At 45.2% G+C, this 16825-nt stretch overlaps 1 protein-coding gene across 9 annotated transcripts in view; it reads left to right on the forward strand.

Moving 5' to 3' along the window:
- The window catches only part of SPTBN1 (spectrin beta, non-erythrocytic 1), a 116092-nt gene that overhangs the window by 43053 nt on the left and 56214 nt on the right, over window positions 1–16825 (forward strand). For 2 of the 9 annotated variants that reach the window (XM_077176207.1, XM_054628993.2), the window contains exon 1: window positions 4863–4986. The exons of the other annotated variants lie outside the window; for them this stretch is intronic. In XM_077176207.1, the coding sequence (XP_077032322.1) occupies window positions 4878–4986 (109 nt within the window). In that variant the 5' untranslated portion in view covers window positions 4863–4877. Of the gene's footprint in view, window positions 1–4862; window positions 4987–16825 lie in introns of those variants that run through there. 9 annotated transcript variants of the gene reach the window in all.

A 16825-nucleotide genomic window follows, 5' to 3' on the forward strand; every position in this document is an offset into this window, starting at 1 on the left:
GATAATGAGCTTGGCAGCTCAGTTCTGCTTGGTGTGTGGGCTGCTGCTCCCTGCTTCCAGCATCTTAGATAAAAAACTGGAGGGAAACCAGCTAACTCTTCAGGATTCATGTTATGCAAATTGTCAAATAAGGTAAAAATAACTATTTCCTATTATGTTCTAGAACAATCCCAGCAAAACCTATCTCTCCTTGCTCCAATATATAAGGAAAGGTTTTGTTTTTACTGTGAGGATGGAGGTAAGGGTGATAATGAGTTTTCAGTTCCTAATTGTAGCACTTAGGGGATGTGTAGGAACTTTACCCACCTTCAGGAGAGGAGAAAAATGTTACGTGATTGCTCTGGCATTTTAGTTTAATAAATCATCCTTTTTATCTTGGTAGTTTTTTCTTTTTTTCTATTTTTTTTCTCCTAGTTAGCCACCAACTAGAGAATTTATAAGAGCAAGAAAGAGTAAAGAGAAAAGACAAGGGTGATGATTAACCAGACTCATAATTATTGTAAGCTCTGGCTTAGAAACATTGATAATTAGGAATTTGGAAGGCACTTTTGCTGGATCTAACACTAGTTTCTTCCTTAGAAACCCTAGTTTTTTCTCCTTTGTGTCAGAACCTGTTCACTTCAGCAGCATTTTTCAGAACCATGTAAAGACAGAGCCCAGGAGTGACTCTTTTGTGTTCTGGGGTAAGCAGCTGTTTCTAAATGTTGCTTGTACGTTCATAATATTATTTCCATCAACCTCTTGTTCTCCTTGAGGCTTTGCAAAGCTCTGATCATGTCAGCTAGGACACTCTGCATTATGGCTAAGTGGATAATCACTTGTGTTTTATTCACTCTGAACAAGTACACAAGCCATCGTCACCTGGCAGGTGCTATGAGACTGGGACAATTCAAACTGTGCCAGCAAAAGTTATTGCACAGTTATGGGCAAAAAAATGAGAACAAAATTTAGAGAACAAAGAAAACAAAAACAAACCCCAAAACCCAGCACACCCCTCCCTCCTCAATATGCTGAGATTAATATATGATCTGGTCCTTCTTTTTCTCCACTACTGTAACCACTAATGAATTACACCATGGACAATTTCCAGCTGTGTTGATGTGATAAGTTGCACTTGGCCCAGCACTCCAAAGCTATCTATGGCTTTAAAGCATTCAATCCCCTCCATAACATATTATCTAATTAGTGTTGTCAAGGGCTTAGTCAATTAAAGATAAACAGGGAAAATGAGTAGAACTGGGGTGTCACAAAGGGCTTTGTGCATGCAGAGCCTTGTGATCGATCCGGTGCAACATGGCCACACGGCAGCAGGAAAGGGCTCAGGTTCACTCATTTGCAGGCAGCAGCAGCCCAATGGATTAGGCTTGGTGTGACTCACACCAGTGGGGAGCTGGCAGGGTGCCCATTTGGAAGCAGCCTTGCTACATACGGTGTAGCATTTCACAAACACAGACATGTCCCCATTTTGCTTTGCTCTTTCCACTGAATTGCCACCAACCTGTTCAGCAGAGCCTTTAAGATGAACGGCAGTACCCAGCAGAGCAGCAGGAAGGCCCTGGCAGCTGAGCCTGGCACCAGGGCCAGCCCCAGGAGCTGAACCATCAGCAGCAAAGTCTGTCACATCTGCTGCTGGGGGGCACATTGTTCTGCCCAAATGCCAACCTGGATGGAAGCTCAAATGAGGTCAGATATTCACAGCAAATGCTGCTGACAACACATCGGGTGTCTCTGTTTATCAAATCTTAAATGAAGTAAGCTCAGTTCAAGCACAGGTTCTTCCCTTTTCCTTTAGCTTTCCCCCCTATTCACTGTGTAGCCTCCATTGCTCCATAGTTGCTGCAATTCCTTCCCTTTAAGGTAGTGTTTAGTGTTACTGGGCAGCCAGAATTGGGAAGGACAGAGAGGGGACAGAGACAAAAAAAAAATATCAAACCCTAAATTTTGTTCAGTATCTCCTGAAGCTTGCCAGCTTCAGTTGTCCCACAGGGGACAAGCTGAAATGTAAATGTGTGTGTGTGTGTGTGGTGTTAATGTTTCATGATGGGGTGGGTAAAGCCAGTCTGTGTTTTATATGGGGCTAAGCTAAATAATTATTTTTAGGTTTTAATGTTTTCCTTTTGTAATAGTTTACTTCTTAATATTTTTAATAATGGCCATGTGCATTAGTGCATTGCCTGCCAAAGGTTTTGGGAAAGCTTTCAGCTGGGGAAAAGTTCTTGACTTATGGCCTTCATGGTGTTAAAAATGCTCCAGTTTTCCTGTCAGCCACTTGGACTTTAGTTTTACCTTCTGAGCTCACATAGCAACACCTGTTTGCTCAAGGTGGGACAGAATGAGTTGATATGCCTGCAGGTAGGGCCTGGCTGCCTGCCTGCTCTTGAGGGGAAGGGTTTGCATGTAATTATAACGTAGGTCGGGCATGGCAGGCAAAAGCTGCTGTTGGTAGGAAGCTGCAGGAGAAAGATCTGTGATGGAAATAAGCCTGTACTTGTGTGCTGGGCAAAATGTGCTCCTCCAGCTCTGCAGAGTTCACCTTGCTGTGTTAACAGCACAGCTTACCCTGCTCTGCTCCTGGGAATTTGGGTGCTTTTGGTATTTTGTTCTGCCCTTCTTCCTTGGAAAGCCCATGGCCAGGGCTGGTGTGGGTGCCTGTGTGCTGGAGGGACAGCTGGCTGCACAAAGATTACCAGGGGAGGGTTTAGCAGGAGCCTGCCACATCAGCCCATTGTTGTCTGGAGAGCAGCATCCTGCCTGCTGGGGCTGCAACTGCAGGTGCTTCCTCAGGTCCCCTAACTCCTTCCAGACATGGTTTTAGGGCATCAGCCTGCAGAGTCCCCTACACAGCCACTTTCCTCCCTGGTACTGTGAAACCTGTCTGGGGCAGCTGTGGAGTCCTTTGTGACCAAGTGGGGTAGTGCTGAAGGGGTTGGAGGCCAGCTTTCAGAAATGTTTTAGGCTCTGCTGGAGGTGTGCTGTAGCACCAGGAGTCTTGTCTAAATACAGCTATACTGAAATAAAGGGATGCACTGAAATACCCCAGTAAAAGCCCTTCTCTATCAATATAAGTAACTCTGGACTAGAGCTGTGGTGGTGCTTTAAGTAAAACAGTATAGTTGAAAGCCATAAATATTTTAAATGCATTTATGACCTCAGGAGCAGTGTTCCAGACATTTTCAACAGTCCATGTGTTTTTGGAAACCCCAGCTTCAGCTGAGAAGTGTCTACTTCCATCTCTTCTCCCTAAATTGGCAGTGTTCATGGTTGGACTTTGTGCACATTTGTTCCTTGATGTGCTGGCAATGGCTGGTTGAATTTCCACCTTGCACCAAGCAGGACCTTGGGCTGCTGTGAGTAGGGGAGTGGGCTGAGCTTCTCCCACAGAAATTGTCCTCACAGAAATCACTATATGGCTTAAATCTTGTGAAATGACAGTATCAAAACAAAGGCAACATTTTGAAATGTTTAATAAAGGGATGGAGTGGGAGGAGGAGAGAACATGGATTCCAGTGGAAAGGAATTTGAAAATGCAAGAAGAAAAGAGAAAACATTTGTGTGAATATTATCAGCAGTTTTAAAAATGAACAGGCAAATGTTATATACTGAAACTATGAATGTGGAATTGACCTTTTAATTTCACTTACAACTAAGTGAGGGCTGGGAGCTCACGTCCCTGAGGGAAAACTGACATCCTGTATCTAATACCATCTGCAGGAACTGACTTCCAGGGCCAAGCCCAGCTGCTGCTGCTGCTGTGCACGTTTGTATTTCGGCAGGCTATTGAGGTGCCAGTCAGAGCTCGGCGAGGCATCCTCATTTACGTTAGAGCCCTCCCCCTCAGCGCACAGCCCATTAATCTTGCAGTAATACCCAGCACACTGATAACTGGGCAAGGAGCCACATGCACAGGGCATGTCAAAATCCTCAATATCGTCAAGTAACGTAAACCGAAGTGACAGGAATTGCCTGTTTAAAGAACCTTTTGACAAAGCTTTCGTTTGTTCCCGGTGTGCTGGAGCGTACATCTCCCCGCGTCCCCTCCTCGGCTGGTGCTAAATACTGAATGAGCGCTTCTGTGTGCGTGCGGTGCTTCTGCAAGCCGACAGCCCCGCAGATAAATAAAGAAAAGTGCCCTCCTTTTCAAGTGATAGTAATCTGAGACTTTTCCGTTACATGAGGCTCCTAACAAAAGGTTGTAATTCCAGCTGCTTCGCTCGGGAAGGTACCACCGTGCGCGGCGGCGGTGCGGGAGCGCGGGGCCGGGACCCCGCGGGCAGCCGCTCCCAGGCGCGGCGGAAGGACTCGCTGGGGCGTTGCATGAGCCGGGCCGCCTGCTCCGCCGCCCCTTCGCCCTTGGTACAGCCTTCCTTTGCTCTACCGTGGTGCCGTATGGTAATCGAGTGACATCAGCCTGCGCCCGGGCGGCTGCTGTTTATATTACAAACCAGCAGAAAGGTCTGAGGTGTGCGCGGCTCCTGGGAGCGCCGGCCAGGGCGGCAGCGCGTGGCTCCATGCTGCCTTTACCCCGGCCTGAATCGCACGCTTGCTTTTAATTCACTTGGTTTCGCCAGAGCCAGACGAGCATTTGAACCAGATTCAAGCACTTAAGAGTTGCCTGTTGTGGAACTGGGGAAAAAAAAAACCCAAAAAACCACCCTCCTGGTGCTTTACGTTTGAATCCATTACAGAGAGCTTACCGCCAAGCCACACTGCTGGATTTTGAACCGAAGCTGTTATTTACTTAGGGCTCAAGGGGGGAGCGTTTTCGCTAGGGACTGACGCCAAACTACTGGAGGAAGCTGGGATTTACCTGGATGTGTGGTAAAGAAACTTGTGGTTCCTTTATGCTGCAGTTCATCGTATCCCTGCGCTACCTGTAAATGGAATTACAAAAATCAACCAGTATGCCCGGGCCGTTGTCCCCAGGATACGCAGCTCAGGTGCCGTATAACTATAACCAGTTAGAAGGACGATTCAAGCAGTTACAAGGTAAGCCTGTGCGGGTTTTTTGGAGGTGTTGCCATGCTGTGATCCTTGTAAACATGTTAGTTCGGGCTTATTCTCTTTGCACCAAAGTGTTAGTGAGAGAGGACGAAATTCGTGCTGTGGGAAAAAGCTCCGAGTTCTTTTAAGGGATACTGTGTGGCTTTTCTCACTCCGAAGGTGCCCCGAGCCTTACACGGGGTTAAGGTGTGTGTCCAGCCTCTGAGCCTTGCAATGAGGGCTAAGCCAGACCACGTCTCTTAGAACAATAAGGGGGAGAGTGAGGAAGCAGCCTGCTTTTATTTTATCCTTAAATAAATACGGTTAAAAGTGGCCATCACTCATAAATCCTAGCTGTGTTTGGGTGCAGTTTGCAGAGCAAGGGCCCTTTCCAACCCCTGTGTACCTCCTGCAAAGGCGGGTGGCTTCACTTCTTCAAACGAAGAACAGTTGCATAATTCCCTAACGAATTAGTTTGCTCACGCTATAGATATCTGAGAAAACACTCGTGTACTTTAACATTCCCAGTTTTCTTTGCTTTTGGACAGAGAGAATATCCTTTAATATTTTCCCCTTAAACTCCCAGTCTGTGTAAGAACCAGAGGGTTTTTTGGGGGTGCCGTGTGCTCTCTGCAGGGAGGGTAGGCCTCGGCCTGGGCTGCAAACCCCCAGTGCAGGGGGGAGGATGGTGCCCAGCAGCTCCGTGCCTCAGGCAGGGTAAAAGGAGCTCTGCTGTTTCTCTGTGGAAGACACGTCCCAACAATGAATGAACTCTGGGATTGCAGTTGCAAAATAAAAAAGAATTCTTCACTGAAACCAAACCTCCTCCTCTAGATCCATGTGACTCTGGAGATAGTCCCAGAGCAGCCTGAGTGCAGCAAAGTGCTGCCCTTCTGTGCATGTTTCTTAATTTACTCTGGTTTGTGCTGCAAGTGTGGTCTGTGGTTCCTGTCAGAGAGGGGGCAAGAGCTTGGTTAGTGCAAAGAATGTTCCTATTTGCTGGCTTAAGGAGGGAGGGAAAAAAAATCTTTCATTCATAGCACTTGGTTTATCTTGTAAACTGGCTCACAGCAATGGCTGCACACTGCATGTAATGAGGGAAAATGACAGCATCCTAAACACTGGGAACATGGAAATTCCTGGGACAAGGCATGGAAAATCCAGGCTTCAAACCTGCACGCAGGGAGTGCGTTACAGGCTTTATCTTGGACATCTGTCAGATCTTAGGCTGTGGTACTTGTGTTGGAAAGAACTGAGTTTGTGGCATGAAGAAAAACCTGGCTCATGCCTCTTTCTTTGCTGGTTTAGTTAGCAGTCTAAAGAAGGCAGATTTTATCATTTTCAGGGTCACTGCTTCAGGAATCCATTATCTCTGTGTTTACATCACACTGAAAGAGGAAAGCAGACTGCATTGTTGAAAGCACAGAAAGTGAGTTTTCCCTTCAGTGGAATGCACTGAGTTGACTTAAAAAGGTTAAAAAAAGATGCAGTGCTCTCCCTAAAGTACTGCAATTTCCTCCAGCAGAAGAGATAAAGTGCAGTAAATTCTGTGCAGTTTTGCAGCAGACCATCCTGTGGCTGTTTATTCACATCACAGGCTTGAAAAGGAGTGCTGCCAGTGATCTTGTTCAGGGTGGAGCATAGGTGCAGGCAGTGTTGTAAATTCTGCACCAGATACTCCATGAAATGCTAAATAACCATACAAAATATGGTGTGTGATGGAAAGGGAGTGGCTTAACTCTGCTGACACAAGAGGTCTTTCCTCGGATTAGTGGCTCTTTGCTTGAAGAATGTCTACAAAGCCATTGTTTTGGAGTTGTAAGATTTTCAGGGCATTCCTGCTGGAAGGCTCTGGTGGGAACAGGGAGTGTTCTGTGGCACTGGGCAAGGCTCAAGCCCAGCACAGATGAGCTGAATATATGTAATTTTTTAAAATTAGAGATTTATCACCAGTTTTACCTCTTTCACAATGGAGGTGTACAAACAAGTAAAAGCAGATGCATTTCAAATAATCACATACTCCTTGATAATTGTTTCACCCCTCCTGCTCTGGGTAGGAGGGTTCTTTGGAGCAGCACCAGCATCAGCACCACACAGATTACTCTAACTTCTGCTCATGTTCTTCACACACTGAATTTACCCCTCTTTTCTTCACAGTTCCTACAGTTACAGTTCCTAGTGAATCCCTAGCTTTGCACTAGCTTATAGCAAGGTACTGTTTAGATCTAGTGAACGTTGAGATTTCCTCAAATAAAGCACTTGGGAGTATATTGTTTTATCCAAAATAACACAGAGCAAGTGCTCAGGCCCTGTACAAAGAGAAGTCTGAACCAGCAATGGGTAGAAGACAACTCTCTGATCTCCTCTTTCCTAAAATAGACAATACATGGGGTTTGACACTGCCAGCTTCACATGAGGAGAGGAGCCGGCCCAAAATGCTATGGACAAAGCAAATTCACATCATACCTGATTCCCTTGGCACTCCTATGTTCCACCTCTTTGAAATGCCTTGAAGTGATGATTGTAAGGAAACTTGATGATGGTTGTGGGGTGATTAAAGCAGATTTTCCAGCCCAGTCCTGCTGGGGTGTGAAACCCAGTGCAGGTTATGGGACTGCACTGAAGGGACAAGACCGGCTCCTTCTGCCCCTGGAAGGGTCACCTGGCAGGGGATCCAGCTCCCATTTGCCTTGATGGGCCAGAGAGAAGCAGGATGTAGCAGAAGCTATTGCTAGGAGTGAATCAAGACTCTCTTTGTGTCAAAAGAAGCCCTGAAGGCCAGTGTCGATAATCCGGGAGTTTAGCATACTTGAGAGTGCCCATGAGAATGTTGGCACAGGTGAGGGGAGAAAAATGCTTTAGCAAGTTGTGTTTCCTTTATTAAGTTTCAGTAAGTTCCTATTATGCTTAGTTCACCTGGTCCTGGAATGATAAGTGAGCGATTCTATCAGTGGTTGCTATCATTTAAAGCTAGGCGTGGAGTTTTGGTTCTCATGGCCACTTGTGCAGTAGAGAGGGATCAGGTTGCACGGCTGCAGTTACTCGTGCAAGTAAAGACAGAACCCCAAAACTTGTTTGTGGGAAACACGTTGCCATGGAGCTTGTGCAGGTTCTGTCAGTGGAGAGTTTGTCCTGCTACGTTGAGGAATAAATGCAAATCAAACCAGATATGTTGTTGTTGTTGTTATAAACCGAAAGCTGTCACCCGTGCTATGGTAATGTGGCAGGATCCTGTGGATTGGCTGGGCTGAGGATTGGGTGTAGGAGCTGGCAGGAAGAGGTTAACGCCAGTCAGGAATTTGGAAGGAGATCCCTGCAGCTGTGTCACCTTCCAGCGGGAAGGGTGCACGGGGAAGCAGCTATCATCACTGCTCCAGGGCTCTTTCCCACCCGGTTAGCAGGACAGTGGTATTTATTAACATCTCTGGCATTCGGGAGCTTGATGACTCTATCAGCTCCTGCCCTGTCATTGCAAAGTTGGGTCTCAGCTCCGGGGCTGTGCCCGAGGTGTGAGATTTCCAGTGGTAATTACAAATGTGAAATGTCGGGGGGATGGGGTGAGCTAGATCGGCACTCCTGATAAGTGCCAGAGGAAAGGCAGCTTTCAAAGGAGCTCTGCCGTGTGTCCTGCTGTGTGGGACATTTCAGGTTTGGGCATTTTTGTAATGCTGCCTTTCAGGCTGGACACTGGGCATTTTAGTGGGAGCCTGGTGTGTTTTGGTGCTCAGGCTGCATGAGAGAAAGTGCCTGTATTTTGACCCGTGTTAGAAATAGTATGTTTGAAAAACTGGACGCTGGAACAAGCTGTAGGAAAGGTGAGCTGCCTTTCTCATCAGAGGTGTTTAAGATCAGTTCTAAACTGTGTTTCATGGGCATACAAGGCTGACTGTGGCTGCACAGCACTGCCTGCACCAGGAAAGGCAATGCAACTTTATTTTGGTGCAACTGTATTTTGGGTGTTTGTGGCAAAGCCCCTCTCTCTAATGAAAGGCTCTGAAAAGAGCCTTTCAGCAGAGGAGCTCCTTGGCTTGGAATCCTCTGATCTGCAATGACCCAAGGAGGTTTGGCATAAAAAGAGGCACACACCATTTCAATTTTTAAGTGGTCACTGGTAATCAGCTTGATCATGTATGAGTATATGTGTAGGTTGGTTCCCATCCATGCTGAAGGACAGCAGGAAGATTTTCTTGGTTTTCTGTTCTCAAGCAGGGCTTTCCCACAGCTTTTGCTGCAAGAAAATCTTCCCCCAAATCCCTGTGTATGCTCAAGGTTAAACAGAGAGTTCGTGCTGCCGGCAGAGCAGTGTGCAGGAGTTGCAGTGCTGTCCTGCACTAAGGCAGAGACCCCTCTGTGACACCAGGATCCTTGGAGTTCCTCCCGTGGGTGCCCTTTGAGCAGGCAGTTTCAGCAGCCCCTTCCTGATTTACCTCGGGAAGGTTTGAGTCTCCTGGGAGCAGTGACCTGCATAGCTCCAGGCGCTGATTACTGACCTGGGACACCCTACTTTGTCTACCAAATGGGTCACTGGCATTTCTTGTCATGGTAATTTCTGTTCAAGCTGAAATGCAGGGAGGCTGAATTTCATTCTGGATGAAATGTGTCTGGGTTACACGGATTTTTGGTTTACCCCCTCCCCCTCCATGTTCTCAGATCCACCAAAGGTGGAAATTCCTGTTTGTGTGGCAAATTTTGCTCGATTTTCTGGTGTCTGCAGCACTCCAAAGCCTGAATGTGTCACAGCACACTTCAGTCTTCTGGTTTGGGTGAACACCTGAGCAAAAGCTGCATGGTTGGAAGTCCTGTCAGAGTTGCAAGGAGTTTTAAAGGAATACCAAACTGACTTAAATGTGCATTTCTGTGATAGCTGGGCCCTTATTCCTTCCAGTGCAAAGATCCCTGCAAACATATCCAAATCCTGACTCAGTTTTTGGGCAGAAATTTGCTTTTTCTGGTCATGGGTTTTGGTACTTGTGGAGATAGAGAAGGCAAATTAAAGGAGCTAAGAGTAAGGTATTTCTGCTCATGTGGTCAGTGTTGATACAGGTCGAAAGGAAACATTTAAATTGGATTTGGCTTCTCACTGAAATAACTGTGAACATTTACAACTCTGAGCTATTGGCTCAGGTTTTTTATAGTCTGTTCTCTTCAATTTTCATTTAGAGTGTGCTTGTAACATTTAATTTTTTAACTGTGTGTGTAAGGAACTTAATTTAAATACAATCAGAAATCTCTAGGTGCTCTAGCCTAATTTTGTTTTAAAAAGGGCAGTTCTGGAGCACTTTTTGTGGCTCTGAGATGAAGTAAACAAAGCTTGTAAGCAAATATTTTCACATGGGACAGCAGGGTGTTTTGAATACCCTGCAGGAGAAATGTAGCCAGAGCAAAATGATTTGTGTGGTGCTCAACTGGTGTAAATCTCCTCAGCTCAGGGATCTGGGAATGCAGCACAGGAATCAGCCCTTGGGTGTTTCTGCATTCCATGTGTCCAAGAAGCTCCACCATCCCAGTGTTTCATGGGCATGTTGTAATCACCTGGGAGTACAGGCTCCTATCCCAAATATTTTTCCTGTCCAAAAGCCCTATTCAAATGGATTGTGGGTTTTGCCTTTAAGTTGTGTGGAAAGTGGGCCATAAAACAAGCCTACGACAGAGATGAAAGTGGTGATAAAACAACAGAACAATGGTTGTCCTCCATTCCTGAGCTCTTTCCCAATTTGGGTTTGTGATTTCCTCTTTTTCCTTAGTTTCTTTCATCTCTCTGTTTTCTGTTGGGTGCATGCTTTGATTATTAAAGTGGATGAGCTGCTATCTAAGCTTAGGAGAAACGGTGAAGAAAATCTAATTATATGATTCACAAAATCTCCTTTCTCTCTTTTCTCTACTAAACTCCTCTTCTGTGAGATCTCAGCACAGGGTGTGTGGTTTGGTAACTGCACCCCTTCTGCTCAAAGTCTGAATTTCATGAGTATTTTATTACTAACAGCTCTGAAGGTCTTTTTGTTCCTGTTTAAGTTGAATTGAGAAGTATTAAGTATCAGCTATTAAGTAGCAGGGTATGACAATGACATCTTTTCCTCATGTGAAAATGAATTATCTTCATTCAATAGCTGGGTTTGGGAAAACTCTTATACCAAATATTGGAAATTAGTCTCTGTTGACTTTCAAAGCTGTGGTAAAGGAGGTAGAATATCATAAATAAGGTAGCTGAGAATCTGCTTTGCTCTTCCCAGAAGAAATCAAATCTGAAATTCCATTTGGATGTTTGTATCTGGGCCTGGCAGGTAATGGCCTTTATCCCAGTGTGATTGTCCAAGTGAAGTGACACTTCATCAAAGATTAAAGTTGTTTAATAAGTATCAGTAAACAACTCCCCTCCCACTCCAAACGAGTCCTTTTAAAGTGAAGGGTCATTTGTGGAGAGAGTTAGAAGCTGGTGGATTACTCAGCATTTCAGCAGCTCTGAAATTCAGAGCAGCAGGAACTAGATGGTGGCTGTTGCAGTGCAGAAGCAGAGCAGAACCTGGTGAACACGGGGGTGCTGGGGGAGCAGGGCCTCACTCCCAGCTGTGCCACCAACGTGTCATGTCCCTGCTGGGACCCAGAGTCACCGTGGCCCTCCTGTCCACACAGAGAGCCTCGTGAAGCTAAGGAGAGCACGTGAGCCCAAAATTGCTCACTGCTCCTGAAAACGCATCAAGCTGAGTCCTCACATTTCTGTCAGAGGAGAAAGGCCCAGAGGGATGGGAAAGGCCCCGAGGGATGGGGAGCACTCGTGCTTGTGACTTGTGATGTGGAGCCCGAGGTTGCGGTGGCTGGGAGAGCCCACGCTCACACAAAAGCCCTTGTGCACTTGCTGCTGGAGCGAGGGTATCCCGGGCTGAGAGCCTCCTTTGTTGGGAGAGCACTGCTGTAGCCAAACTAATATTAACCAGGCTTGTAGCCCTGCTCAATGCCCCACTGTTCCCTAGAAAGGAGCTTACAGAGAAAGGCCCTTCAGTGTGCAGGGAACAGCACAGCCCGGCAGACACGCAGGCAGCCGCTGGGACATGGTCTGGGGGCCACGCTCCTGCCTTTTCAAAGGCCTTGTGAAAGAGCTGGCATTACCAAGTGGCCTTTTCATGGGATAACTGGAAGTGCTGATAATTCCCTGTTCAGTCAAGTTTGGTTTGTTCATAAAAATGTAAGCTGGAACTTGAAAGGACAAGCCCAGTTACACATACGTGACAAAGTGACACTGGACGGGGTCAGTTTGCTCTTTGGTGGGAATCAGTAGCATGCACAATCCTGCACTGATTTTAACTGTTTTGGGAGGAAGTCACAATTATGATTCTTATGTATTATTTATATTAGCAAAAAGAGCAATATCATCCCAAATGGCTTTGTACAGAAGGCACATTTGGTGTCCTTGCAGACACTTCAAGCATCTCTGCCTACAATGTTGCCAAAATGGCCGGGCATGTGCTTCTTAGGATTGGTTTTGTTTTGAGAATAGTGGCTTTAAGTTCTCTTGCCTGTTTTAGTTCTGTTGGAACTATTTTCAGGTTGAGGAGCTGGAGAAGTGCTCACCAAAGGGTCAGTGGAAAAAGTGCAGTGGCAAGGTACAAACATGATCTGTGTGACCACAGTACTCTAATCACAAGCAAAGGGTGACCTTATGCCTTCAAAGATTAAACAAAACAACATGTGGTTACAAAGAGATTTAAGAGTTTATCTGAACAGAATAAACGCTGGCTGCCCAGATTTTTCTTGGAATGAAACCCCTGTGGTTTAATAAAGATACCTGAATTTCATTTAACAGCTTGGCAAACTGCAGAGAATCAGCTCATATGCAGCACCCACATCTCAGATAGTATAAACCAATGCAGCCCCATTAAAAAGAACTGCATAAACAGCACAGTGCTGAGGGATTTTGTCTCTCAAATCCACTCCTCTTCCTACATTTTTCTCAAATAAGAGCTCCCCTTGGTTTCAGCTTCTCCATGCTAATACCATATATTGGGTTCTGCCTTCTCCTTTCAAAAAGCCTCCAGAGTCCAGTTCTCAATGCTCATTTTGTCCAGGAAGTGTTTCCAGTTTTTGGCATTATGATCTGATTATGATTTGGTTCCAGGAAAAAAGAGGAGTGAAAATTGACCATCCCATCTGTAGTCAGCTAACTACGGTTTGCTTTGGGTAATAATTAATTCTACAGCTACTTTAGTATCTTTCCACAGTTATTTGGAGGGAAGCTAGACCTTGATAGTGCAACGGCTGCTTTTGTCAGGGTGTGTTCCTCTGCCAGCTCAGATTGCCTGGCAATATAATGGGAGAGACTGCTGTGAAATCACAGATGTGACTGTACTGCGATTGCAGGCTGATATGAGTAAGAGCCATTATGGAATGGCACTTCAGGCAGGCTCTGAATAAAGAGGGGAGGTGTCTGGAAACATCAAATATTGGTGGTGTTCTGAACTTCTGACCTTTCTGTTATCCTCGTCACGGGAAGCTCAATAATTTCGGTTACCTTTACCTTTGAGTGCTGGGTGTCTCGTGTTCTCCCTCCCTGTCTCTTTGTTCACCCTGTGGGGTGTAAGGTGAGTTTCATCCTCATGGCCTCCCCTGGGATCAGGAACAGAGTGTGCCAATTCTAGCTCAAGGAAGTCTCTTCAGAAAACTGGCAGTGCCTGCAGACTGTTTCCCGACTGTTCCCTTGGTGACATCCTGGCCACTGTCACTTGTGCAGGTGCCCTGATAATCTGTCAGCCTTTAATAGCAGATTAAGAGCTGGCTGCATCTGGACCTGTTGCTCTTAGCTGTGGCCTACGTCCTTATGAGAGGAACTCTCAGGGTGAGACATGGAAGTTATGGAACGATTTTTCCATAGATCCCCTGCCGCAGATGTATTACTAAATGCCTCTCTCTCTGCCTCTCCTCCAAAATAAATATGTCTGAGAGGTTATATAATAAAATTCCCATGATATAAACCTTATTTGCTGGAGCCTTTGCTCCTAACAGTTGACTTGCCCTGGTGTTTGCCAGCACACTGATGCTAATGATGCTCTGTGCCACTTGAAAGATGCTCCTGTGTCCTCAGCGCCTGGCGCCAGCCATGCTCCAGCTAATTCCTCACTGCACATACTTTTTCCCTAAATAAAAACAGTCACAAGTTGTCCTGGAGAGCAGACAACACTTAAAGACACCTAATATGTAAACCCTTTTACCATACAGCACGTCCTGGCAGTGCCATTCCCCTCAGGGATGGATTGGAGCTCTGCCCTGGCGCCAGCAGAGCTGCTCCCCACGCTGGGTATGGCAGGGCTGGGGCGAGCAGGGGATAAAACAGCATCTCCAAGGGGACTTCCCCCTGTTTTTCCTGAATGAAATGGCTGGGCAGGGTGGTGTGATCTCTGCAGTGCCCATTTCAGGGTGCTGGGTTTGTGGCTGTCATTTCCCTCTTCTCCAGCCACTTGAATGTGGCCCATCCTATCCAGTTCCTGGCAGGTGTCCCTTAGGTGTGTGAGCCACCTAAGGCCAGAACACCTTTTGTTTTCTGTGCTCCATAACTCAACTCTCCCTTCTGATTTAGCTCCTGTTGCCAAGTTTAAAAATATTTCCCTGGCATCAGGTGCAAGTCAACGTGGCCTTCACATTCAGGAGTGTATTCATGGGACTTTTCCTTTTGCATAAACATCTGGTGTAGCTGGGTTGGGCTGAAACATGTGAAATGTGTGTAAATTTGGAGAGCTGAAAATCAGTGAGTTGTGACTGAGGTTTCAGGAACATACAAATGAATGTGAGGTGCCAGAGTGCATTCTCATGCCTGTGCACCCCTGTGTCTGTGGGATTTGAAGGTGTAAGATGGGTGCAAACACAAATAGTCTGTGCAAATGTGCAATAGTTTTGTGCTTAACCAGTACCTGAACTATGCTCTAGTGACATTAACAGAAAGCTGGGAGCATTCAGAGTCATTAGACACTGAACTTCCAGAAGTTGCCTTTCCTTTATTAATTGCCATTAACTCATAATCTGTTTGGGGCTTTATTCTGTTTTTTTGGGGTTTTTAAAGAAAACATCTCATCACCAATTCACATTTTGAGGGGGAAAAACCCAGAATATGGAGATGATGTGCAACATGGCTGAGGAGGCATCAGTGAAATGCCTGTGATCAGGAGTCTTTGAGTGCTTTTATCATTTTCTCATTATGCTAAAAATGAAAGAAAGTGAAGGTAAATACTTGGGAGCTCTCCTGGATGCCTTCCACAGGAGCCACACCTTTGTCCCTATGTGGGGCCTTCCAATTATTGCAGTCAAGGCCTTGAACAATCAGTACAACTCACCAGTCCACTTTTAAGACTAGAAAAACAAGAAACAAGTGATGTTTCTGGATGAAGATGCACATTTAAAGTACTAAAAGTATAATTTTACCCTAATTTCTTCAAATTTGCATCACCTTTTAAATCTCAGAGAGACTTTAGAGGGTTTCAAACAAATGGGGTTTTTTTCTGCTACTGCTTTGAAAGTTATTACCTGGGCAGGAAATACTGTGCTGGAAAAGGATCTCTTTTCCCCACTCTTGCATAATTCAAAGGCTAAAATGATTTTGCTTAAACATGTCACGTTGTCCCACACAAGCAGATCAGTAAATGACCTTTGGCTTGGAATCAAACAGGCAAGTAAGAAAATTTTGAGGTGAGGAACTAGAATGCATGTGCAACTTGTTTGTGCCTCAGAAGTTCCAATAAAGTAGGTGTGGCATGAAAAGAAAGATTTCTTATTATTGTTATTTCTTGAATTGCCACATGGATTTCTTAAAGAACTCCTTTACTGTACAGAGTGACCAGCTGGAATGTGTGTTCAAGTGGAGATCATGGTTCAGTTTTCGGGAGCTTTTCTTGAGCAAGCAAACAGGTGAAGGTGTCAGTTCTGCCAATCTCAAAAGACTCCAACTCCAGGACTTTCTTGGGAGCTCTGCATGATGGGTTTGCAGATTAGAGCCTGAGAAGATTAGGGATTTTTCCTCTAATGCTTCTTATTAGCAGTTTGTATCAAATCTCATTAAAATAAATGCATTTTTAAAACTCTCTTTTTAGAAATGATGACATTTTGTAAATATCAAGGTTCCTTCAGTTATACAAGTGATTTTTATTGTAACCTACAGTATTTTTGTTGCTGCTACTCATTCAGTTTCCACCTTTGGGATTTAGCTTGCTGAGCTATGGTCTGGCTTACCTGTGCTGCTGCTTTTATTCAGCATCCTGTCAGCACAGTGTCGTGCATCTGACTCTACAATGTGGCACATAGTTAACAGTAGTAAATTATTGTGTGGCCATGGAAACTGCAGGAACTAAACACATTGTTCAGCAAGGCTGTGAATTCAGCTCTTATTAATCCCTGATCAACACAGTGGTTATTTAAATACATGTTCTTCCATTTAATATATTTCTGTGATAATGAAAATTATAATTTAGCAGCAATTAATTATAATGATAACATCTCTTAGCACAGAGATTTAATATTTTGAAAGGATTAAATGCAGTCATTGTAGATTTCTTTATTTTCTATGAATGCTTCTCTGTCATTAAGGTGAAATTACATTTAAACATGAAACCAACAAAAGTCTGGCTTTCTTTCATCTATTCTTCATTCTGATTGCAGTGAGTTTTTACAGTAGCATGGTCAAAACACACTACAGCTTTGACTTTGCTCGCCATGTAATGTCTCAACTTGTGCCTCAGATGAAAGAAGAGATCCCACAGCCCTCTGAAATCCTCAGTGGGATTCCATAGGAATACTGGCAGTGCAGTCTTCTGGCCTATTCTTGTTTAAGCTTGCTGGGATTTATAAAATCACAGAATACTTCAGGTTG

This window comes from Agelaius phoeniceus, chromosome 3 (assembly GCF_051311805.1).
Source record: "Agelaius phoeniceus isolate bAgePho1 chromosome 3, bAgePho1.hap1, whole genome shotgun sequence".
Taxonomy (NCBI): Eukaryota; Metazoa; Chordata; class Aves; order Passeriformes; family Icteridae; genus Agelaius; species Agelaius phoeniceus.